This window comes from Culex quinquefasciatus, chromosome 3 (genome assembly GCF_015732765.1).
Source record: "Culex quinquefasciatus strain JHB chromosome 3, VPISU_Cqui_1.0_pri_paternal, whole genome shotgun sequence".
Classification (NCBI taxonomy): Eukaryota; Metazoa; Arthropoda; class Insecta; order Diptera; family Culicidae; genus Culex; species Culex quinquefasciatus.
In genome coordinates this window covers 18,303,925-18,330,987 of record NC_051863.1, presented here as the reverse complement: position 1 = coordinate 18,330,987, position 27,063 = coordinate 18,303,925, and the positions used below count along the sequence as shown (strand labels likewise).

General features: G+C 35.4%; 3 protein-coding genes across 3 annotated transcripts in view; 1 reads left to right on the top strand and 2 right to left on the bottom strand.

The window, feature by feature from the left end:
* Window positions 1-13,642, bottom strand: part of LOC6053355 (cryptochrome-1) — a 36,256-nt gene extending 22,614 nt beyond the window's left edge. Inside the window, exon 1 of the mRNA XM_038262377.1 lies at window positions 13,358-13,642. The gene's annotated coding sequence lies outside the window, so the exon portion shown is untranslated. The remainder of the gene's footprint in view (window positions 1-13,357) is intronic.
* Window positions 13,643-18,994: 5,352 nt separating this feature from the next.
* Window positions 18,995-27,058, bottom strand: LOC6048710 (gastrula zinc finger protein XlCGF46.1). The gene is made up of 2 exons (XM_038259755.1): window positions 26,828-27,058; window positions 18,995-20,144 (listed from the first exon to the last, which is right to left on the bottom strand). Exons 1-2 carry the CDS (start codon window positions 26,945-26,947, stop codon window positions 19,032-19,034), a joined length of 1,233 nt encoding a protein of 410 aa, XP_038115683.1. The 5' UTR covers window positions 26,948-27,058; the 3' UTR covers window positions 18,995-19,031.
* Window positions 24,400-27,009, top strand: LOC6048707 (constitutive coactivator of peroxisome proliferator-activated receptor gamma). The gene is made up of 3 exons (XM_038259754.1): window positions 24,400-24,673; window positions 24,730-25,546; window positions 25,607-27,009. The coding sequence occupies exons 1-3, from the start codon at window positions 24,591-24,593 to the stop codon at window positions 26,408-26,410; spliced, it is 1,704 nt and encodes a 567-aa protein (XP_038115682.1). The 5' UTR covers window positions 24,400-24,590; the 3' UTR covers window positions 26,411-27,009.
* Window positions 27,059-27,063: the final 5 nt, after the last annotated feature.

The window sequence follows — 27,063 nt, the reverse complement described above, 5'->3', positions numbered from 1 at the left end:
TCACGATTTTTGAAGACCCAAAATTGAGCCAGCTCCCCTTTGTTATGCATTCATCGGTTTGTAATGCTCAGTTGAAAGGTCTCCCTCTTCCCTGTGAGTTGCCAGAACGAAACCAACCAATAGTTGGACGTTTACTCGTTCGACTTGACTCGTAACCATTTTGAATAAAAAAACAGAGGAAAACCATTTCTTGTTGTCTCGTGCGTTGAATAACATTTGAATGTAATCAGCGCATTTTGTAGCACGGATCTTAAGCTTCACAGACGATTGTAAAAGAGTCTTTGGTGCATCTTTTCAAGTGAACAAATTTTGCAAGGCTATAAAATCACACGAAAATTGAACTTCTCAAATAAACCTTCTAGATATACCTTCACGTGTACATATCGACTCAGAATCAAATTCTGAGCAAATGTCTGTGGGGATCTGAGTAGACATGATTTTTTTTCCACACGATTATCTCAGAACTGGCTGAACCGGTTTTGGCCGGGTCGGCCTTTTTCGATTCGTTTTGGGGTCCCATAAGACCCTATTTAAATTTATTCTGTTAAGTAAAGTATTTAAAAAGTTATGCTAAGAAAAAGATTTTTCTATCTACAAAAAAGGGTGATTTTTTGCATAACCTCAAAAGGCCCGGTCTTTTTGTTTACGTGCGAGAGTCGTGCCAGATGCGAAACGCCCGGTTGCCACGTTGCTTCAAATGAGAGTCTGCATGTTTTCTGGAAAAGTCTGTATCAGATATATATTTTTTTCATAAACTTATTTTCATTATTACTTTGTAAATGTGAGGAAGGCACCAACCACCTAATGGTGGATTAAGAAACGTTTTTATTGAAAAAAAAAAACAAATTTCGCTACTCCGAGAAACCATCGTTTGTAGGAAAATGTTTACTAGAATTTGGAATTAGAAACCAAATGAAAATCTGTTTTCGAATTTTCGAATTTCAGTTTGAATAGTTTTTGGCAACCCAATGTTTGAGATTGAGCCAAAAATATTAATATTTATTTGATGTCAATTATTCTGACAACTAAAGCAAATTATGTTTAAAATTAAAAATAAGGGTATATTATATTCGATCAGCCCATGTTTTCTGTTCTTTTGTATTGACCTTCTTGGTTTCTTTTTTTCCATATTCAGATCTTGTTCATATTATTCATATTACGATTACAAATTTTAGTTGAAACAGTCAATTTTCAAGATAACATTCAGTTTTGAGCATCCAATTTACCGCAAAAGGAAATTTTTAACTGGGGTTAATTTTCGTATGTTTAGTAGGTTAAGGACTCTTTCCTGTTTCCGTCAAATTTGCAAAATCTCACTAGAGGAAATATCCCCATTTTAAGCCTAATAAGCGGTCGTTATTGAATGATGCTGGGTAATCTGGAGTGTTCCTTGAAATTTACTAAAACCAAGTACACCAACGAGTAGAGCAACTGTTTGTGAACATTTCTGTTTATTTTCACTTTTATTAAAAGTTATGCTATTCCTTTTACAAGCATTTAAAAACAATATTTCCTAAATGCATTCTAATCAGTCGAGTGCATTGGGCCACGCCAATTTTCCTCTTCCAGCGCTCTTTTGGGTCTGCTTAGTGCTGCTAAAATTGATGAAATTTTAAGCGAACACTCACGAAAAGTAGCATTTATAGAGAAAGTTTCCTGGCATCACTGGCTTACTCCAACAGGCGCTGCTGGTGGTGTTGGTGGCCACCCTTTGTTCTTTATTTGCCTTCGCTTCTCGCTCGGTTTTCTTCAGCCTTCGAAATTCGAAGTTCGATTGGAATGGGTAGTCAAAATCTAAACGTCAAAAGACTTGGCGCGTTTGTTTTTTTGATCGCGCTTGCTAATCATTTACATGTTTCGGGATTATTTTTCAAGTGAGTGACAAACTAATGTGCAAAAGAACATGTTGCCGGTAGTTGGAAGCAATTTTATATCTTAAGCGCTTTGAAACCGTTAGCGCAAGTGAAAAGATATTGATGGCGACTTTCGTTAAGCAGTTAACCTCCGATCTTGCGTGTGGATGTGTGTGCTACCAAAATGACGAGAAATGGTCTCGCAAAATAGAAATTATGTTCAAAAGGGCATTAAATTTGATCGTTTTGGCCAGTAAATGGCATGAATTTGCGTGCTTACTCGAGGCGTAGCTGTTGCTGGTAAGTTTATAGCCCAAAAAGTATTTTTGGAGCTTTAATCGAGCATAAAACTCTCCATATGACGAAGATAGGTGTTTGATTAGAAAGGGTATATTTCCCCTAGTTAAACAATTTGTTTTAGAAAAGTTTTGACAGAAACTCACTTGATGACCTCCCCCATTAAGCGAATTGACGTTGTTGAAATTTTGGAATGTTGAAAATTTGATTGGTTGAATATTTCCTCTTTTTTGAGTACCGTCATCAGGGGTGACATTGGGTCTAAGAGGTTGTCGTGATCGGGGACTTTCTTTTATAATAAAAACACAGATATTTTGCAATCAACAAACAACACGTCTTATTCCACAGAAATTAACCACAAAACTGATTTGACAATCTTCATTCTCTCTTTCGCCGGCCACGCGCATCTCGTTGTTTTCTCGCTCGTTATTCTCTCTCGCAGCTCGCTAGCGCGCTCTCGCACTCAACCCACAATCAGCTAACAAGGCAATATTCATGAAGGTGCGCACTTTTTGTTGCGCTCTTAACTCTAATTTATGAATTATATCAATCTTATAATAAATACTTATTTAATAATTTATTACATATTCAATCCTGCAACCCATAATCCCTACATTCTCCCTCTTTTCTACTCTCAAGATGACGAATATCAATCATAATTCCTAACAGAAAAATTGCATGAATGCTAAATCAATCAATATTTTGTTTAATTTCCTAAAAGATTTTCGTCGGGTTCCTCGACATTGTTTTCATGCTGATCTAAATACGAAAGCGCAGTCTTCAAAATGTTTCATCTATGTTGTCCAAGAGACTGACATCCGATCGCAGGAGTTGTAGAAAATGGAATGCGCTGATGAGGTTGAAAATTTCAAAACACCTGAAAATATAAGAAAAAGAAAAAACGAGGAGAAAAACAAAAACCACAAATATTTCTCAAATAAACGCAGGTTTATCAATTTTTTATGCAATACGAGATTAGTGATTGTTTACCTGATTTTCTTTAAATTTTATGTAATTTAAAATTAAAAAGCAAATTTTACAAACATTGCTGAAACAACACGATTTAAAAAAAAATAATAATTCAAATTCAAAATCAATTTTTATTTTTTTAAACATTTCGAATGAAATGGAATCACATTATTTTTATTTATTATCATTTTGTGAATATGAAATATAAAACAATGTGTTCTAAATTCAAAAATCTAACATGTTGCTGACTTAAATAACAAATGAAGCATAATTCTGGCATTTTTAAAGTTTTAAATTTATGTGTACCATAAAAAAAAACAAAGAATAAACATTTCTAAAAATATATACAATGTGGTAATTTATTTAACTTATTTAAAAAAAAAGAATCTGAAACAAAAACTATGACAGGCACAGATATTGTTTTTACTCAAATTTACACTTTGAATTTATGTGCGCCCGCCACGGAGTTCAAACCGATCTATGGATTATGAGCCGAAGCCCAGTGCCACGTCCGATTGATCCACCAGACGGGACTTGAAGGTAAACATAAACTGATTTTAATATTAAATGCAGACGTGACGAAAAGTATACGTTTGTAATTAATACCCAAAAACACCCAAAATGGATTCACAAGCAAGCTTATTCCTTTCTCATTTTCAATATTTTTATCTGTACTTTTCTGTAATTTATTCCCAACCAAGCTGTACAGCTAAAACAAACAACAATTTTTTTTTAATAAAGGCTAGTATGGAGATCGGAAGGAAAGGGGTCAAGAAACAGCTTTACGAACAGCAGAACAAAGGAGAGGGAGCGTTTTCTTGAGGCTTTTCTTCACCCTATCTGGCTTGCTTTCGCTTCTACTGCTGCCCATTTGATTTTTTTCTTGACCGGTTCCTTCCGATGTGCAAACACCGCTTAACATTGTATCAAAAATTACGCATTTTAACTAATTTTGAAACTGTTAATAAATCATGGCAAAAATTACTAAAATGCAAAATCAGCAATATTTTCGAAGAATTTGTTTTCATCAGTACCGGTACACTTTTATAAAATAAAAAATAGTCCATATTTCAGTTTAAGATGATTTATTGAAAAGCAATCTCAATAAATGAAGCAAATTGCAAAAATAATATAAATAATTCAATTAATGCTCAAAATGTGCTTTGCTGCACAAAATACATTTTTTTATAAAAAAATAAATAAAATCAAATGTTGTTTATTTTTGCCACAAAAGCTTTCTTTAAAAAAAAATTACCGATTTAACGATTTTGTTCTGTAAATGCATGGTAGTATCAACATTTTCAACTTTTATATTAAAAATTTTGAACTTTCTATTAATATTCACTTACGCGATCAAACGATAGTTTTTACCGAATAGTTTTTTTTTTCTCTGTTGTGTCTACTTAATAATATTTTTGTTTATCTTGAAACAAAACATAGTACAGAAAATATTATTCTAATGAATAAAACAAAATCATGTGGTAAATTGTTGCAATAAAAATAAAATATATAAACTGAAATTAATGCCGTTCCGCTATAGTCGATTTCTATTATATGTCAAATTAATTTTCTCTTCAAATTGTATTTATTGTAGCTAAAGGTATGGATTCAAGCACTTTTGATATTACCGTAGATTAGATTATTCAATGTTACATTTAATCCTGATCAAAACAATGTTTAAGGTCATATTATTTATATACCTTTAAAATGTACTGTGCTTATCAGATAACAACAAAAAACATATTTTATTAAATTATTCTTGTAATGCATAGATGTATAGATTGCAATCTGACTACTATCTCAAAGAGTTCCAGCTCAGGCGAAACATTTTTCAAACTACCACCGCAGATGTCTGTCAGGCTCCAACACGGAGGAGACAATATCCTAACCATAATTTCCTTCAAAACGTATCTTGCTTATCTAAAAACAGCTGAAAGATTTTTTAATGTTTTATATTTAAATATTTTGTTTTATTTTTTTCGTAATGTAAAATGGGTTCCAAGCAACTTTGATATATTACTTGAGTAGATTGTTCACAGAAACTTATTTTTTTTTTAAATCACGATCTTTACGATCCCTGTCAATAATTTCTTTTCTTATTTAAAATTTTAACTTTTTCTTTGCTGATAAACTTCTGTTATGTAATTTGAAAAAGTTTGGTTTCATAATTATGTACAATCGATTAAAGAACCGCAAAGTGTCTTTAATTTATTTCAAAATAATGTTTCTCTTAATTTAATTTTGATATATTTACATTACTAAAATTCTGAAAGTTTTTTTTTTTAACTCAATAAAATGATACAGTGTTAAAATATAATTTCTATCGAAATTAATGAATGATTTTGAACTATTTTGATACAAATAACAGATATTGCATTGAAAAATAAAAATAAATATAATAAATATTTCCTAGTTTTTTTTATTTAATTTTTTTTTTTCGTTGCTCAAATTGTCACTCATACTTCTCAACTCAAAATTAATATTTAAATATTTGTATTATTTTCTCTTGTGACGCAACGCTCTCACACTTTAAATTATATTTTAAGCATTTCTGATGATTAATCTTTCCTTTATTTATTATTTAAAAATGCATCAAATTAATTATTAAGTCAATTATTTTACCTTTTTTTAAACTAATAATGTATTGTTCATGTTAACGATTACTTAAATTTTTACTTCCCTGTGAAATAATGTTGGGTTTCAAGCAACTTTAGTATCACAGCTGAGTAAATCGAATAAAGTAACAATTAACCATAACAACCATCAATATGGAATACTTAATCATTAACGTCTTTCAATTTAGAGGTTTATCTTTCAAAAGAGGACAACTCCAGTGTTAGTGACAACCGTTTTAGTCCTATTCGATGAATTTAAAATCATTTTTTAGGTAGTTCACAGACTTAACGACAAAATACATATTGCTTTATTTGTGGATACCAAAAAGTGCTCACTTTCACATTTAAATTTATTTATTCATTTTCTTAGGTCAATTTCTTTTGTGATGTTAAAGACGGTCCTTAATTGAATGAAAAGATTTGCTGAACAATATATTTTTAAAATCCATAAGGCTCCTTCTGCGAAGTTATTTAAAAAAAAATCATCACAAAAGTCTGTCGGGTTCCTTTATCGAGGAGATTGTTATCTGACTGCTTTCGCAAAGAAATCCAGCACAGATTATTCATTTTTTTAATCTGACTACCATCGCAGAGGCACATGGTTGGAACTCCATACATCCTGTTAGCCCAAAAAGTGGGACGATTGTTGAGCTCTGTCGCTGGTATAGTGTAAATTTGTCCAAGCTAGTCACAGCCTACTCAGCAAAAAAAAAATGAAGTTCTTATACCACTCGCAGATTGACAGACAGGCCTTGTTTTTGTTTTATCTACCAATTCTGCGTAATTCAAGTAATGTTTCCAAGCATGATCGACTTGTGGAGATTATGTTGCTTTAGTGGCGCGATTTCTTTGCCAACACTTCATTTTGTATGCTCTTCTTCAACAGTTAAAGCTTGCTCACCCTCGTTATTTCACTGATGGGTTGATAAAATCGTGGAAAGGAGCAGATTTTGTTGTTGCGAATGGGGGGGGATTGGAGGAAGACGACCTCCCTTATTTTTGTTCGATGTCACAGAATTCAAGCCATTTTACCAGCACTAGCTAAATACCTGTTCCCAAAGGAATAGAATGATTATTGAACATGCAATTTTTAACTGCACATATTTTTCCGGCATTTTGGAGCATGAAAAGTAGATAAATTGCAAAAACAAACGGCTGACACGAGAGGCGCGCGAGAAGAAAAATGAAAATTCAAATCATGGCATGCTGCGATTTTGTTTACTTGAGGCATCTTCTCAGTATACCAGTTTTGATCGGACGAGGGGTCAATGCATATTTCATGTAGCCGGTATCTGTTTACGATTATATGACATTATACAAATCAACCAAAATTTGTTAAAAAAAATATTAATTTAAAAAGTGAACGAAAAATAGGATGTTGTCATTTGAGTAACTTTTGAAAATGTTGAATATAGGGAAACTTACCAGAAAATTAAAATTTGGTTTTAAGTAAGTATAAGTAGTAAAAGAAAAACACATAGGTGACATATTGTTACAGTATCATTATCAAAAACATCTCAAGTTAGAAAAAAAGGTATTGCACTATATGAGTGTTATTATGAGATTTTATTTCAGCAAAAAAATATAATTATAGCAAAATTATGATCGTCAAGTGAGAACGGTTCAAATTAAAATAAGGTTTACTAATTAGTTACATCTACTGGCAATTATTAGAATCTACTTGACTATGATACCTTGTAACATAAACCATTATATTCGGCTATCAGTACAAGAAAAACATAACCAGGCTTGGCGGAACGTTGCTCTGAAATTATGTTGCTGCCTGGAAATCTTGTTTGCAATCACGGCAAGGCGTCATCCATAAAATACGTCACGCTATAGTAGGGAGGGGGGTTGTCACAAGCGTGACAAAATATGACAAGAGGGGGAAGGGGTCTGAAAGACCGTGACGGCACGCTAGAATATTTCTTGAATACTGAAAATTCAGTCTAAGAATATATCTAGAAAAAGTTTAATGTCTGTTAAACTTCACTCATAAATCAAACACGACACAAAGCTTTAAGAAACAAAGTTTTTGATGATAGATTTAATATGCTTAAATCATCAGATTTTCTTTTTAAAAATATTCTGATTTCTATCACTTAACAAAATAAAAATCCATAAACAACCTGTAACAATTTAAAACTAGCGAATGAACTCCGAATTTGAACATAATCCTTTTTATATGTCATGCAAAAATTGTTCAAAAAATCAACAAAATCTGACTACGTTGGAGCCAGCATAATAAAGAATGACATAGGAGGGAGGGGGGTTATTTTTAACCAATTTAAGCGTAGGACCATCCATAAACCACGTGGACACTTTTTAGGGGATTTTGACCCCCTCGTGGACAATTGTCCATACATAAATAAATCCTAAAGTGTCCACGTGGTTTATGGATGGTCCCCGTGATTTTGGCGGTCATTTTTGGCCCTTCAAAAGTTTCCGAGTTTTATTACAAGAGTTCAGTCAAAAATTATGAAGTTAAATTGCACGCCGATGTGCCGTTAGGTCAACATTATGTGCTGGATGGTAATACATGCTGTTATTCAAAACTAATTATAAATAATTTGCTTCTTTAAATAATTTTATAAAATTCAAAACATTCTTACTACACGCTCTATGGACGACCCATCGGTGCAAAACTGCCATAAAAACTGGTAGAAAATTTGCAGCTCTCCACCGCGAGAGGCAGCACCTGTACTGTCCCCGTTTTTGAACCTAAAGTTCCACATATGTGGCAGAGGTCTGTCAGGCTCCAACACAGAGGAGACTTTTTTTCTGACTACCATCGCAGAGGTCTGTCAGGCTCCAACACAGAGGAGACTTTTTTTTCTGACTACCATCGCAGAGGTCTGTCAGCAGGGTAGGTAAACCATCACCATCGCACTATCATTGATGGATATTTCGGCGCGTTCCTCGTCTCTAAAAATTTCTCTTCTCTTTCGCAGCCGAGTGATGATCGGCTTGCTATCGCGAATATCGAAAGCCCAACGAACCGACGAGAAATACCGTATCGCTGGCTCCGATGGAACTATCATTCCAACCGGAGAGACACGCACACGAAATTGCTGTATACATACACTGGAGCTCACGCACACAAATGAACTCATTTCTACAGGGCTTATGGGCGAGAGAATTTCACGATTGTTCTTTCTCTTGCTTTTTGAGCGAGGGGACTGGCCGTGTGAGAGATTTTTTTCCGTCTTACGCATCGGTTTGTTCGTTGCTCGCTATTCCATCGGCGTCGTTTTCGCTTCGCTCTCTTGATGCAGTTTTGGGAGAACGCCGAAAATTTGATGATTTGAGCGAGGGACGATATTTAAAAGCCCTCGCCATCGGCGAGGAAACGAGAAAATACCATCCCTGTCTGTCAGGCTCCAACACAGAGGAGACTTTTTTTTCTGACTACCATCGCAGAGGTCTGTCAGGCTCCAACACAGAGGAGACTTTTTTTCTGACTACCATCGCAGAGGTCTGTCAGGCTCCAACACAGAGGAGACTTTTTTCTGACTACCATCGCAGAGGTCTGTCAGGCTCCAACACAGAGGAGACTTTTTCTGACTACCATCGCAGAGGTCTGTCAGGCTCCAACACAGAGGAGACTTTTTTCTGACTACCATCGCAGAGGTCTGTCAGACTCCAACACAGAGGAGACTTTTTTCTGACTACCATCGCAGAGGTCTGTCAGGCTCCAACACAGAGGAGACTTTTTCTGACTACCATCGCAGAGGTCTGTCAGGCTCCAACACAGAGGAGACTTTTTCTGACTACCATCGCAGAGGTCTGTCAGGCTCCAACACAGAGGAGACTTTTTTCTGACTACCATCGCAGAGGTCTGTCAGACTCCAACACAGAGGAGACTTTTTTCTGACTACCATCGCAGAGGTCTGTCAGGCTCCAACACAGAGGAGACTTTTTTCTGACTACCATCGCAGAGGTCTGTCAGGCTCCAACACAGAGGAGACTTTTTTCTGACTACCATCGCAGAGGTCTGTCAGGCTCCAACACAGAGGAGACTTTTTCTGACTACCATCGCAGAGGTCTGTCAGGCTCCAACACAGAGGAGACTTTTTTCTGACTACCATCGCAGAGGTCTGTCAGGCTCCAACACAGAGGAGACTTTTTTCTGACTACCATCGCAGAGGTCTGTCAGACTCCAACACAGAGGAGACTTTTTTCTGACTACCATCGCAGAGGTCTGTCAGGCTCCAACACAGAGGAGACTTTTTTCTGACTACCATCGCAGAGGTCTGTCAGACTCCAACACAGAGGAGACTTTTTCTGACTACCATCGCAGAGGTCTGTCAGGCTCCAACACAGAGGAGACTTTTTTCTGACTACCATCGCAGAGGTCTGTCAGGCTCCAACACAGAGGAGACTTTTTTCTGACTACCATCGCAGAGGTCTGTCAGGCTCCAACACAGAGGAGACTTTTTTCTGACTACCATCGCAGAGGTCTGTCAGGCTCCAACACAGAGGAGACTTTTTTCTGACTACCATCACAGAGGTTTGTCAGTCTCCAACACAGAAGAGACTTCAAAAAACTATGACTAATCAATTATAACGGCAAAAAACGTTGCTCAAATCAAATTTCAAAGCAAAACATTGACTGTCAATTTCTGCATAAATATATAAAATTTTCATTAGAATTCTAAAACGATAGTTTTCAATTTCCACAGCATCAAGCAACAATCTAATATTGCATCAAATTCACAGTAATAATTTATCGTCAATAACAACAATCAAATGAGAACTAAACATTTTTTCATTAACCATAAAATTAATAATCAAATTTTGCATCAACTTCAAAACAAAACATTGCAATGCATTGGTCATCAATTACCATATAAACAATCAAATATTGCGTCAAATTTAAAACTCAAAATTGCCCATCATAAAACAACAATCAAATATTGCATGAAATTTAAAACCGAAAAAATTACCGTTCTATAATAACAAAACTCAAATTCAGAAAACAAATCTTGGCCTTCGATTGCCACAACAAAAAGCAAATCTATCATCATATTCAAAATAATAACTGGTTTTCGATTACCACAATATCAATCAAACCTCATATCTTACTCGAAACAAAATATTGGTTTTCATTTATCGCAAAAATAAGCAAATTTGTCATCTTATCATAACAAAACATTGGGCTTTAATTCCCTCATCAACAATCAAATCTTTCAATCAAAATTAAACCTGTAAATTTTGTAATTTGTGATTTTATTGGACTTTGAATCAAGTCATTGCCACAACAAGTATATCTTTCATTAAATTTAAAACAAAACTAACAAGAAGCAAATATTTATCTTATTCAAAAATAAACATTGGTCTTCAATTACCAAAATAACCACCATCCAATCCAAAATAAAAAATAAAAATAATGATCATCAATAATAACAACAATCCATAACAATCAAATTTTGCATCAAATTCAAAATAAAACATTGGTCGTCAATTATAATAACAACAATAAAATTCAAACAACAAATTTGATTTTAATTACCAAAACAACAACAAAATTAAAAACAAATTATCTACGTTCAATCGCAAACTAATACTCCATCAAATTCAAAACGAAATATTGATTTTCAATTTCCACAATCTTGTCAAATCTTTTGTCAAATTATAAACAAAATATTGATTTTCATCAATCACAAAAATAAAAAAAATTGAAGTCTAATTCGTAACAAAACATTGTAGTTCAATTTACACAACAGCAATTATACGTTGCATCAAATTAAAAACAAAACATTGGTCGTCAATCAAAACAACAACAATCAAATCTAAAGCAAAAATGTGATTGTACAAAAACATTCAAATTTCGAGCAAATTATTTGCCTTCAAATTCCACCATAAACTCAGAATAAAACATTGGTTTTCAATTATCACAACGAAAAGCCAAACTTACTACTTCAAAACAAAACATTCGTTCCCAATATCACAACAACAAGCAAATCATTCATTAAATTCAAGACCGTCAATTATCGCAGATAGTTTTATGCCTTTTATCAATTTCAAATAACAAGTTCAAGCAAAAATCTACCTGTTTCACACAGGCAAAACAACAAAGCGAAACTTTGGACCTGCATCCTGGCAGGTAAACAAAACTGTTGGATTTCACAACACAACAATTCAAGCAAAACAAATGATCTTTCATGAATCAAAGGTTCGACTTACCGGACTGTGCCATTGTCGTGATCGGGGACTTTCTTTTATAATAAAAACACAGATATTTTGCAATCAACAAACAACACGTCTTATTCCACAGAAATTAACCACAAAACTGATTTGACAATCTTCATTCTCTCTTTCGCCGGCCACGCGCATCTCGTTGTTTTCTCGCTCGTTGTTCTCTCTCGCAGCTCGCTAGCGCGCTCTCGCACTCAACCCACAATCAGCTAACAAGGCAATATTCATGAAGGTGCGCACTTTTTGTTGCGCTCTTAACTCTAATTTATGAATTATATCAATCTTATAATAAATACTTATTTAATAATTTATTACATATTCAATCCTGCAACCCATAATCCCTACAGAGGTGAAATTGGGTCATACAAATTTCAGCATTTTTGTATGAGCCAATCTCACCCCAGACCCAATGTCACCCCTGATGACGGTAATTAAAAAAAACATACAAAACAAAAAAGCAACATTGTAGCACAATAATCTATGTGCCGATTTTGAAAATTCATTCATTCAAAATATCACATTTTAAATATGTAAAAATAATGGGATTTTCTTCAAAAAACACCCTTATCACCATGATCCATATTTTAGAAAAACCCGATTTTTTTATGCATAGTCTTTGAAATACTTCACAAAGCACGGTTTAAATATTTTTGTATTATTTTGTATGATTTTTTTAGAACTTGTATGACAACTTTTTGAAAGGTATTTAAAACAAATTTAATAAGCCAATAAATGAAACAGATTTTAAGAGTATTTTTTCAGGATCAAACCTTCAATTGGGTCCTAAAATTAAGTTCAGATTGCTGATATTATTTTTTACAACGATAAAGCTTATTTTTCTGAGTACAATGACCCTTTGTACGACCACAAAGTGTTTAAAATGGATTTTTAAATCAATTTTGAAAAATTTACCTCGCGGTCCTTCTTGACAGAAAAGGTCCTACTTGACAGCTCATTCCAAGGGGACCATAGTTGATCCATCGAAAAAATGTTGTCTTGTCAACTTTTTTTGCATAAAAATGAAAAAAAGTGATAAAAAATGGTTTTTAATCGTGTTTTTTACCGTTGTACATAAAAATTTAGATAGGGCTTTAGTACCCAATTGGATCCTAAAATCAAGCTTGAATTGCTGATATTTCTTATTTCTTCTTATATTTTTCTTATTTTTCTGAATACAATATGATCCATCGTAAAATCTTGTGAAAAAGTGGTCAGAAATGGTGTTTAAGCCGAGGTTTAAGCGTTGTATAAAAAAAAATACAAAGGACTCCGTCATACTCCGTGAACTCACACCGCTATTGCCCAAATGCCACTAAGATTTTCGTAGAATAAATGGTTCTAAACAATTTGATGATAAAATTGTAAAAAATACAATTTACCATAACATGAAATTTTTTTTTCAATCAATGCAATAAACATACTTACCAATTGTTCTCAAGATGATTCTTAGCAGCAACAAATTCAATATCACTGATTGGCTAACCGATTCATTGATAAAATTTCATCTCTCATTAACTTGGTTTTCATAAATTTATTACAACTAACACTCAATTATTACACTGAATACATACATTTATTTTATTTTTATTTTTATCAAACTCTGACACTCCACTTAATCCAAGGCTGAATGCCACACAATTTTCCTCTTGAATTTCCACCACAATTTAGAGAAAATAATTTTGTGTTTCCGATTTCCACGTCCGTTCCGGTTCGAACTCAAAGCGAAACTGGATTACAAGCCCGAGAGTCTGTTGCCAGCCGACGCCGCCACCACCGACGACGACGATGACGATCGCATCCGGAAGGGGATGGGAGAGGGGAGGGAACGCCCAATGGCACGACACTTTCAACGTGACTTGGTCGGTCGCCCGGTAAATACCGTGGTTGGACACGAGCTCCCTGCGGGATGAGTTGTGAAAGAGGGGAAGGGGGAAAGGATGGGGTCTGTTTTCAACCCCCTTTCAACTCCCAACTGGCACTGCGCTGCATGGGACTGTGATGGTGGTGGAAAAGCTTTACATAAAAAAAGCTATTGCGTTTGATTAGCTGGTTGAGGAGGATCGGGGTGGGAAAGTGTTTGTGAATCAGAATTATGAGACGGTGTTGGTTGGTCGATGGAAGAAGCGGCTTAGCTTATGAGAAACTGATCATCTAAGCCAGGGGTGGCAAATGTAAGACGCTTTGACTTAGTTGTTAAATTTTATAGTTACGTGTTGCTTTTCCCAACAGGTGAAAAAAAAACTCGAAATGAGTTATTTTAAAATCAACTTATATTTATAAATGTAAAACAAGTGTAAAAAACAATTATTGCATTATTTTATGAAAATTTATGTAAATAAAATTACACCAACAAATATGACTCCCATCAGGATGGGAAACCTACTTGACAGAAATGTCAAACACATAGAGTCGTTTATTCATGCACTTATTCTTCGGTCTGATGGCCGTGCAGACTAAGACGCCAATCTTCCCTGTGTGTATTGGGTTTGAATCCCGTTGGTGGCAACTTTTTTTGTGAGTGGAAAAAACTGTACGTGCAGTGTGTAATATTAAGTGTATTTTATCACATTTCTTTGCGATATTTCCATCGGGTATTTTGTTGTGTTCTCCACAAAAATAAGTAGAGGTGGGCAAAAAAAGGGCGAGGCGCTCAAAGAGCCGGTTCACTGAATAGAGCAAACGAACCGTGGATCACAAAAAAAGAACCGCGGTTCTTTTTAAACTCTGATCTTTTGAAAGAACTGTTTCAAGATGGCATTATTCTTGTTATAAAGGCTACCAACTGTACGGATTTTTTCCTTACCATACGGATTTTCGACCCTCTTCGCGGATTTTTAACATCCCGGAATTTTTGTAGGGAATTTTTCGCATAATACGGATTTGTACGGAATTTAAACAACTTTTTAAACAATGAATTGCTGTTTTGATTTGGTCAAAGCTTTTGTTAACTAGACATTTTTATTTAACTGTGAGTTTGATTGAAAAAAGGAGAGTTTTCCGGGTTTTCCTCAATTCAAACTTGATTATCAATAATTTTAGAGTTTTTTTAAAGGTCCTTTCATAGATTAAAAAAATTCTAGAATTGTTCTTTTAGAAATTTCTTACTAAATATATTTATCCATTAAAAGATCTTTTTAAAACTTAAGAAAACCTTTGAACATTTGAATTAACAAATCTAGAGATTTTTTTAAAGGTCCTATAAACTGTTGTGTTTCACATATTATAGGACCTTTTCAATAAAAAAAACAACTCTGGAAATGTGTTCGTGAAAACACTGAGAACGATATTATTCGTAAAAACAAACTTGACATTTTGTTAACTTTTAAACGTTTAACAAAAAAAAATTAAGAACATAATTATTTGATTCAAATCACGGTTTATTTCATGAATACTTTTAAACGTGCACTCTGATAGCATTTTGTGAAATTTATTAGCTGTAAAAACGACACAGTTGTATATTTTTAATTCTCAAATTTATTTAATTTAATTTATCTTTCTTGACAGTTTATCTTATACCATGGTGTCATATCGGCAAAGTGTACGGATTTTTGCTCAGCAAGAGTTGGTAGCCTTAGTTATAAATATAATTAATTGAATTTCCAAAAAAATTTAGTATTAAATTTGTTTTTAGATTTTAAATTGCAATCTATATATATTTTTAATCTATATATAGGTATATATAAAAAATTTTGACGGTTTTGTTCGAACGCGAATCAGTTCATTACGGAGCGTCGGATCGATGCGCTTTTTACTTCATTGAGTTCGTATAAGCCCAAGGAAGGTTAATACGCTAACTAATTGACACTTTGGCCATTCTAGAACCGATTCCGGAACATCGGCAAATTGTATGGAAAAAAGTTACGTAAATAAAATTTTGATCACAGGAGGCTGCATAAGAAAAAAAGTTAAAAACGTCAACAAACGAAAAAAAAAGGCAGAACGAAGTTTGTCGGGTAAGGCTTGTTTTTAAATATTTCAATGCTTATATAAATTCTTCATTAAAGTAAATGATTTTCTAAACAAAATTTAAAAAAAATCATTGTACAACTGATTGTACATTAAAGTATTACCGGAATACAAATTTGAGCATTTCAAATTGCATAATTTGTAAAATATTACCAAAAATCTACTGAATAGTTTAGAGATTTTTGAACAAAATATAATTACTTTTGTCCCATTAAACTTTAGCGTTTATAGGCTTTATCAATCAAATCAGAATGTAGAAGAAAGTTCACACCGAGGTTCACACAATATTTTCTCCAAATAACATATCAGCATTAGTTCAATTCTTGCAGAAATAAACGCAATTTTAAAGTTAATAGCAATTTTTCCGTGGGTCTCGTGGCGCAGGGGTAGCGGCTTCGGCTGCCGATCCCGATGATGCTATGAGACGCGGGTTCGATTCCCGCCTTATCCACTGAGCTTCTATCGGATGGTGAAGTAAAACGTCGGTCCCGGTTTCTCCTGTCTCGTCAGAGGCGCTGGAGCAGAAATCCCACGTTAGAGGAAGGCCATGCCCCGGGGGGCGTAGTGCCAATAGTTTCGTTTTTTTTTTTTTTTAGCAATTTTTCCTACATTTAAGTTTGGATGCCATTCAACTACTCGAATGTTTAGGTTCGAGTAGGAAACTTGACATAGAGAACAAGAACACCAAGACCTATGGTTTTGATCACAGGAGGCTGAATAAGCAAAAAACGTCAACAAACGAATAAAAAGGCAGAACGAAGTTTGTCGGGTATATGATCTTTTCAATAACCATTTTTAGACTAAGTGTTGGGGATGTTATTATTTTTCTTTTCATTACCAATGATCAGAGATTATAAGCATCCGATGAATTTCAAAATTTTACACATTATTTTAAAACAGTACTCAAAAAAAGGTACAGTCCAGACTCGATCATCCGAAGGCCTCGGAAAATTTTTACTTCGGATAATCGAATCACGAAAAAAAAATGTTTTGTTGTTGTCTAATTTTTGATTGTTGAGCTTAAGTAGGGGCAAAGGGGGGCAGAATGGACCGCCTAAGAGGAATGCACCAAAAACCATAGAAAAACATAAAAATTTATGAATCCAGTGTAGTAGGCTTATGCTTTGGAATGTTCCCTTCAATGTTGTATACTTGGTTGATGATTTTTTTTACTTAAAACTATTTTTGAGCCTCTTTAAAAAAAAAAGTTTTTCGACTAACTTTCCAGATTGCGGGGCAGAATGGACCACCCTGCGGGGCAGAATGGGCCACCTTAGAAAACAAGCCATTTCTTCTAATACAACGTTGAAGGGTTACAAGAAATTACTTGAGGAACCTTTCCATTATAGTTTCCATGAAATTTGATCACTTTTATAAAAATAGTAACTTAAAAAAACAAAGATTTTTGAAAATAGTGTAAATATGTCGAAAAAAGACACTATTTTTACAACTAAGCGTCGAAACAACTAAAAAATCAACTTTTGTTGCATTAAACGTGATTTGTGAAGCTACCAGGAGTGAAATAATCCATTTAGCTCAAATTTTTTAACTTTTGATTGTTTTTATAAGGCAGGAAAAGGGTGGTCCATTCTGCCCCCAAGTGGATTTTAATTTAACACTTCCACCACCAAGCCTCTAATTGATTTTAAGGTTCCGTTGCTGTTTGTATACCTTGCTAGTAGCATCTATTAACGTTATTAACATTGAGCAAACTTTTTCAAACAATCCAACTTTTCAGAAAGCTTATTTAAGAACCTCGAAATAAACGGGTCTCCTACGAAAGGCCGAATCTCAAAAGGCCGAATCCCGAAAGGCCGAAATTCAAAAGGCCGGATTACTCAAAAGGCAGAATTCTCATAAGGCCGAATCTCATAAGGCAAACCGCGCCCGAAAAGGCGGAAACGCATTCCAAACTTCGTTTGAAATGCGTTTACGCCTTTTCGGGCGCGGTTTGCTATTATTATTTTTATAAGCCATAGTTATGAAACACACATTGGTTGGGAAATAAAGAAGGCATAACCTCGGGCATAACTTTCTAGCATTGCTGCTAACTAAATTTTTAAAGTTTCTATTTATTTGACGCAAAAAATTAATTGTAATTATTTGAATTCATTTAAGTACTTGGTGAAGAATGAACCATAATTCAATAAACAAAAAGATTGAAATACTTTTGAAATGCTTTAATTCATTCTACTTTACTCACTTGTATGCAGGGTAACAATATGATCGGTGAAGATAAACATTATGTACTTATTTCGCTAAAAATTGCAAAAAAGAACAGTTTACTGTATCTTTGAACATCATAATCAATGAAAATCGTGAAAATATGAACAATATTCTGAATTCCATAATCATTCTGCCTTTTGAGACATTCGGCCTTTTGAGACATTTACATTTTTACTCATAATTCGAAAAATACAATGAATTCAAACGTCGTTTTCGGTATGGTGATGCTATTTGACGTCCTTTATAAGACCCTTGCCTTACAGTTGGTCTAAATCCATTCTAAAGCCCAAAACCAAGGGTGGCCCGTTCTGCCCCCATGGTCCATTCTGCCCCCCTGCCCCTATAAGTCCAAGGAAGGTTTTTACGCCAAAAAGTTACAACTTTGGCCACTCTGGAACCGATTCCGGAAAATCTTCAGATTGTATGGGAAAAGTTACATAAAATCAAATTTTGATCACAGGAGGCTGAATAAGCAAAAAAGCAAAAAACGTCAACAAACGAAAAAAAGGCAGAACGAAGTTTGTCGGGTAAAGCTTGTATTTTTATATTTTTCCAAAAGTCTCATTTTTTTAATATAATCTGATCCGCTTTTTTCTCCTCCAATCTGATCTAACCGTGTCCTAATAAATGGAAAATCCAGATCTTATTGAAACAGCGACATTCAAAGCAAAAAGTAATATATAATGCTAGGCAACGTGGAAGGATGGATAGAAGCACAACTGCGGGGACCCTCCAAAACTGTTGCGAAACAGTTTCACGTCCACCACCACCATCCGACGGCGATGACGATTTATTACCAACCTGGCAAAAAAGTAGAAGGGGGAACGAGATTCTTTCAAAGCATAAACAAAACAAAACAGCTGAACTTCGAGTTACACTGCTACTCTACGGTTTATTCAACAAGCTCTCACGAGGCAACGGCATGCGCCCGTTTTACGTGCTGCTCGAGGCGGTTCTTCCGTCCGAAGCTGGCCCCACACTGGTAACATCGGAAGGGGTCCAGCCCTTCGTGAACCTTTTGGCGGTGAAACTTTCTTGCGCTGAAATTGTTGAACCACTGGTCGCAGAGATCGCACTTGAAGGGCGTCGGATTCGCGTGGTGGCGCTGATGGTTGCGGAGGGCCTGCTTTCGCTTGAATCGGGCCGGACACTGGTCACAGGGGAAGGGTTGTTCCTCGGTGTGGGTGACCATGTGGATTGGCACTTCGAACTTTTTGAGGAACGTTTTGGCGCAAATTGGACAGGAATAGGCTTTGGCGGTTGTGTGCAGCTTTTGGTGGTTCCGAAGTGATCCGACCTGGGTGAACCGCTTTCCGCACTCATCACAGGCATAGTTGCGTTCAGTCGTCACGCAGATTTCCTCATGCTTTTTGAGGGTGTTACTGGCCAGGAAGGCGTTGCCACAAGAGGTACAAACGTATTCGCGTTTTTTGTACGGCCTCGTTTTGTGCTGGTCCAAATGCCGTTCGGTTAAAAACCGTTGAAAGCAGACGTCGCACTCGAAAGGTCGAATCACGTTGTCCGCTATCCGATACTTAAGATGTTCGGCATCTCGGTGCATCTCCAGCGCTCTCGCGCCATCAAATTCCTCCGCTGGACAGCTACAACAGAAGAACTTTCCCTCCGGTTGACGACGATCCACTCCAAACACCTTCCGCCGCTTGCGAGGTCTCTGTACGCGGTCCTCCACCTCTTCAACCTCACCCTTGACGACTTCAACCTCCGAAATGACGACCCAGTCGTGCTGACCTTCGTCGGGAATCTCTTCCGGCGGAGGTTTGCCGAATTCATCCTCCAGGTCCACATCCAGCAGTTCGATTTTGTACTCTTCGTCCTCGGATGAAGGACAGGTGACGTCGTTGGTTTCTGGGGCGATAGTCGGGGCCACGTGTTCCGTTTTGAGCTTCTGTCGTAGGAAAGCGTCCGCTTCAAGGCATTTTTGGCGCAATTTGTTAAATTTTAAGAATTCTTCGACACATAATTCGCAAACCAGCTGCGTTAGGCCGTCTTGGCAATTAATCTAGAAAAAAAAAAGATTATTATTACATGTTGTGGAATTTGAATTATCCCCTTACAACAGCTGTTTTATTCAAAATAATTGACATTATTATAAGTTATGTTTTGTCGAACTAACACATTCTGGGATGTTGTTAAAGGCAAGTTGAAGATAAATAACATAAAAAATATTATGAATAAAAAAATATTTTTTAATGCAGTGAAACCTCTTTTTACGCGGTGCGTTACGTTTTTCTAATTTGTCGATTTCTCTGGAACGACGCAACATTTTTGCAATGTTTTAAAAGCAATTTGTAGGTTTTGTTCAGATCTACAAAACGCTTTTTAAAGCTTGCAAAAATATTGTATAGTTTTAAAGAAATCGACGGAATAAAAAGCGTAACGCCACAGCGTAAAAAGAGGTTTCACATAATTCAAATACACACAGAAAAAAAGTTGAATTTCGGAAGGTTAAAAAACCTAATGAAAATTCACCAAAAACTGATGAAAATTCACCAATGCAATATTACTCTTTTTTTTACTCAAAATCTGTCATCCTTCCCTGATGAATATTACCGTCATTTTTATCTGTGTTTCAATAGTCATTTCCGAACAACGAAATGGTGTATTTTTCATCGCCTAAATTTACAGTTCTGAAAAATACAACTTTTCCTGTCCTTCTCGAGTGACGAAACGGCTTACTTTTCTTCACAAAAAATAACAGAATCAAGGTTGTTAACGATAAAATTAAAGTTCTATCATTATCTTTATTTTGATAATTCTATCAGCGTTAATCTTATCGCCGATAATCGACGATAACTCATTTTTGAAATCATTCAAAAAACGACTTTCATGTTAAATTCTCAATGCCTTCACAAAGAATATATTTTTTTGAAAATCTAGTAATTTTCAAATTAAAATATGTACTCAAAATTGTTCACAAAATACCGTATTTTTTCAAAAATACTAAAATTTTCATAATTTTTAACGACGAAGCGAAATTTTGTATGCTTTTTCACTTTATTTGAGTTTTTTTTACTAAAATTTTCGCAAAATACCGTTTTTTCGTGATTTTTTTGTGAAAATTTAAGTATTTAAAAAAACTCTATTCATGTGAAAAAGCAAACATAATTTCGCTTCGTTTGATACCAATATTACACATTATAATTTTTTTAGTATTTTTGATAATTTGTGATTTTTTTTTTGTAAAAATTTAAAAAGCTAACGAAACTTCAATTCGTTTGATACCCATATTGCATAACCCATATTTTCGAGAAAAAAAACGGTAATTTGTGGAAATTTTAGTATTTTCTAAAAAAAAAAAACTCTAATAAATTTAGCATACGCAAATTTCTATTCGTTTGATACACTCAAACCCCGATGGTTTGACACCAACTATTGTCAAACTAACGGGGTCACTTTTTCACTTTAGTTGAGTTTTTTTTAGCTTAAATTTTCGCAAAATACCGTTTTTTCGAAAATATTAAAATTTTCAAAATTTGCAATATTTGATACCCATACACTCAATTTTCAAAATTTGCAATATGGGTATCAAACGAATTGAAGTTTCGCTAGCTTTGTCAATTTTTACAAAAAAATCACAAATTATCGAAAATACTATTTTTTTTTAAATATGCAATTTTGTTTTCAAACGAAGCGAAATTATGTTTGCTTTTTCACATTAATAGAGGTTTTTTTTTTGAAAATACTAAAATTTTCACAAAATACCGTAATAATTTTAATATTTTGCAAAATGGGTATCAAACGAAGCAAAATTTTGTATGCATTTTCACTAAGAGATAAGATAAGATTTTTTTTTGTAAAAAATTAAAATTTTCACAAAATGCCGTATTTTTTCGAAAATACTAAAATTTTCAAAATATGCAATATAGGAATCAAACGAAGCGAAATTATGTTTGCTTTTTCACATTAATAGAGTTTTTTTTTGAAAATACAAAAATTTTCACGAAATACCGTATTTTTTCGAAAATACTCTATTTTTTTAAATTGCAATATGGGTATCAAACGACGCAAAATTTTGTATGAAGCATACACAATTTAAATGCATGCACAATACCGCTTCGTTTGATAGCCATATTGCATATTTTGAAAATTTGAGTATTTTCCAAAAATACGGTATTATGTGCAAATTAAAAAAAACTCTATTTATTTGAAAAAGCAAACATTATTTCGCTTCGTTTGATACCATTATTGCATATTTTAATTTTTTTTAGTATTTTCGATAATTTGTGATTTTTAAATAAAAATTAAAAAAGCTGACGAAACATCAATTCGTTTGATACCCATATTGCAAATTTGGAAAATTTGAGTATTTTCGAAAAAAATACGGTTATTTGTGGAAATTTTAGTATTTTCTAAAAAAAAATAATAAATTTAAAAAGCATACCGAATTTCTATTCGTTTGAAACCCATACTGCAAATAATCAAAATTTTAGTATTTAAAAAACCGGTATTTTGTTTAAGGGGTTACATACATGTAGAAAATCACCAAATTTCATGTTACAGAAAATTTATTCAATCCACAAAAAAGATTATTTTCAATCACTCCTGAAAGTTTCATGAAGATATGACATGATATAAGCGAGTAGAAGACGATTTAAGTTTAAAGTTTTGCTATGCTCAAAGCGTACTGTCAAACTTTGTGAGCGTTTTTCTCGGAACAACGAGTTGATATACGGGTGCCACGATATCTCGAGATTGGATGGACCAAATTGGATGAAATTTGGGGTGAAGACTCCCAAGACATATCCCGTGTGCATGACGAAGCCCGATTTTTTAATTTTGCTTTTTTTTTAAAATACAAAAATCAAATACTGACGATTTTTTATATGAAAAACATAAAAGTATTTTTATCTTTTTTTTTAAATAAACTTTTTGAAAATCGGCCTTCGTCATGCACACGGGAATAGTTTGACGAGTCTTCACCAAAATTTTGAGCCGATTTGGTCAAAGCAGTGTTGAGATATCGTGGCACCCGTTTTTTGAAACTGCTAACATCAAATAGCTATAACTCGGCAACGGTACAACCAAATGGCTTCAAATTTGTTTTGTTAGTAGATGAAAATGTATATTTTCATTCCCTGAAAATAGATTTTTAAAAAAAGTTCAAATGTGTGCTCAATCAACCTCTGACATTTTTGCCGATTTACATGTATATAACCCCTTAAAGCAGACAAAATTTCGCTTCGTTTGACACCAATATTGCATATTTTGAAAATAGCATAGCATAACGGGTCTGCACCACGCTGTAGGGGTGCCACAATGGTCAATTCAATATTTTTAGACAATTTGATTGCTGCCCGGTACAACCAAAAATATCTAAGAACGGAAATTTACACACTGTGCTCCAAGGCTACGCCCATACAGTCCCGTGACCAATATTGCATATTTTGAAAATTTGAGTATTTTCGAAAAAAAACGGTAATTTGTGAATATTTTAGTATTGTCTAAAAAAACTATAATAAATTGAAAAAGCATTCAAAATTTCAATTCGTTTGATACCCATTTTGCAAATTATGAAAATTTGAGTATTTTCAAAAAAATCTAGATTACTTTTTCAAATCAACCTTTTGAAAAAGTAAACAAAAAAAAAACATACCAAATTTCGCTTCGTTTGATACCCATATTGCAAATTATAAAAAAAATGGCCGAAATCTCAATTTACTCAGAGTTGTCCCGGCACATGGAAAATGTCAATCGAAATATCCAACGTAACATGAGTGGAGTCATCATCTTGAAAACGATGACCAATGAAGCTTGCCAGTTATTTGCCACATCATAAAGTCTGTGTCTGTGTTTACAAAACACTTGAAGAATCGAACCAAAACATCAGGGGCTCTGGTGCAATATAGTTGCGCAAGTTGCGCAAAGTGAGCACAAATATCAAACGCAAATGATTTTTTAAACACATTTTTGTTAGAATACAAAATCTTCGTCAAATTTACAAGAATCAAAAGTTATTTCTCGAAATCATGAATAGTGTTCATGAATTTGAGAACCACGAAGGAATATATTCACGTGTACAGTGCAAATGCACCATACTCATGAATAAATTCCTTCGTTGTTCTCAACTTCATGAACACAATTCCCGATTTCGAAAGTTAACCTTTTTCTGTGTAGCTTAAAAAAATTCAGGTAGCTCAAGTTAAAAGGTCCCAAAAAGGTCCAATCAACCAAATTTTCTGTTTTTACTTTTTGGGTGTTTTTAATAAGGGGGTTTCAAAAAAAACTCCAGATGTGAGCATGTCATTCTGTGCTCAAAAATGAAAAATGTCCTAGTAGGCACGATTGGGCCAGGATTCTCCAAGTAGTTAGAACAGCAACTATTAGTTCATCGGATGTTGGAAGGCGATAACGTTGTCCGCAGCTTGAAACTTACAGTTTGCTTGTACGTACGTATTCGGTGAATCAATTTTCTCTTTGTTCGAGTGCAGTTCTGTGACTAAGTAAAATGGGTGTCACAGGTTTAGATTTTTACATGCGCAAAAAAGTACCTAACGGATGCACTTTTGTGGATATAAGAAACGAAATCAGGTTAGATGCAACTTATTTGAAAATCAATTCCAAAATGAAACGAAATTCTTCCCTAGAAAATTCAAATCAACCGCTTCACCAACAACGCTCGTGTTCGATTTCCAGTCACTGTATGAATCATCCTGCAGACCGGATTTGAGTGGCGTTTTGTGTGGTGGCCGCTACGAGCTTGTGTTCCAGCTTGTAGAGCGATTTTTGCAGCAACTTCAACAACTTGGAGTAAAGCTGGTGTTTTTCAACGATGGAGTATTTAAGAAATCAAAAAATTTTGCAGTTTGGACAGCTCGTCACAATGCAGCTTACGAACGAGAGTTGCAGATCATAGACTCCGTAGACAACGGTGACGACCTGCGCACCTTGGTAAGCAAGTATCGTCGGAATATCCCTGTCAATACACAGTACCCGTTGAAGAGTCTGGCAAAACAGTACGGCGATTTTCGTCTGTCAGTGACAGGCGAAACCAAGAAGGAAATGGTTGCGTACGCAAATTCCGTCAACGCTCTGGCCATTATTTCCAACAATTCGGATATGATGATTTTTCGTGGGATTTGGCGCTTTTGGTCGTCCAAAGATCTAAGCTTTGAGAAGTTGACCACTCGAGAGTTTAGTCGCTCGGCGCTGCGTACTCATCTGGGACTAGACGAGAAACAGTTGGCGCTGTTTGCCACGCTGGCCAGTAATAATGGGTTCATCCCGAGTGAAGAACTGGTCTCGTTTAGACGACGCCATCTTATAAATCAGAATGAGTTTCAAGAAATGGCAGAATTTGTGCGTAAACCGCATTCAGATTTGGTGGTTGAGATTTTTGGCCCTTCAGCAAACGAGGATGTCATTAGAAATGGCTTCCAGAAGAGTTTGGATTACTACGGAGCGGTATGTTCTAACTTTATCTGTTGAGATACGTTAGTCTTTATCCTTTCTTTTTAATTACAGGATTTCATTGAACAGGAGCAAGCATCTTCAGAAGATCCAATGTTGAATTTCTTCAAAGAGTGTGGAAAAGCATTTCTGTACAAATTGTGGACAGGCGTGACTTCTCATTACGCGTTGACCTTAATTGATTTACGTGACGATGGATATGGGGCGGAATATCCCACTCTTTCTTTGAAAATTATTCTGCGTGAAGCAGCCATTGCAGTTTACCACTGCCGAGACCGTTCGAGCCGGGTATTCATTACCAAAACTGCTCACACAAATGGTTACGCTGAGCAAACCTGCGCGTTGGAGTTCCCACAACACGTTGAACCACCCACTCTTCAGGAATTGCTTTCAACGGATCCTGCAGTTCACGCCAAATTAGCCGACACAAAGCTCAAATTGTACTGTTGGATCATTTCGGACAACTTGGACCATCGTCAACTAGATGCGATTCCACCAAAGTTGATGCCCACAGTGGCTACACTCTACTTTTTGATCGAGCATCAGGTTTTCGAGCTCTTTGAAGCGGATCTCTTGCTCTATGTGGCTTACGAGGTCGTATTTAAAAAGTATGACATGATCAACATTCGATACCCGAAAAAACTGGACGGTCGCGCGTTCCGCGTGGCCTTTTTGTACAATGCGATAAGCCAGCATGTGCTTAGGTCTCTGAACGTTGCCGGCTTGGACGGTCTGGGGTACCCGGAGTATCCGCAATTTGACGGCGTGAGGTTTCACAATCTGTATCGTGACTGGTCACGTGGTGATCGCAACCTAGAGCAGATTCAACCCTGGAGAATTTATGCTAATATATTTTAGTCTGTTACTTTTGAATGACTGATATTAAGCGCGCTGAACCAAACCGAAGTGCTCTTCACTTCTGTTGCGCCGAACAAAAATGTAGTGGTTTGTCGTTTGCGTTTACATCAGCCTGTGGCGCAACAGCTTTGGCATGTTGTGTTCGTATTTTGATTTTTGTATTCTTTCACAATAATATAGATTTTTTGCACGTATTTAAACTAGATGTCTTTTTGTTATTGTCCATGGAGCTTTTTTCCCACAGATTATTCCGCTTCGCCTTTTTGTTTTGCCTTTCTTTACAACAGTAGTAAATCCGTCATTGCCATTGTCCTCAGTGCGCGGAGAATCAGATTGATTCTGCCACTTTTCACAGCAGCAAATTCTCTCCGTGTACACCTCCCCCCCTGAATCCACCCCTGCTCCGCTCGCACTCACCTCCACACCCGTGCAGAGCATAATCGTGTTGGCGATGGTTTGTTCCTCGCGAACGGCAAACACCGACTCAAACTGCTGCTGTTCCTGGTCCTGGGCCAAGCACACCCGGCACACCTTCATCGCAAAATAATCCCGCAAAAGGATTATTTTTCCCGGAACAAATCCGCGGTTTCGCACCTCTCTCTCTGAAAACGTAAACAAACTGATAGCTTTTGACGTTTCGCGCGTAACGCACC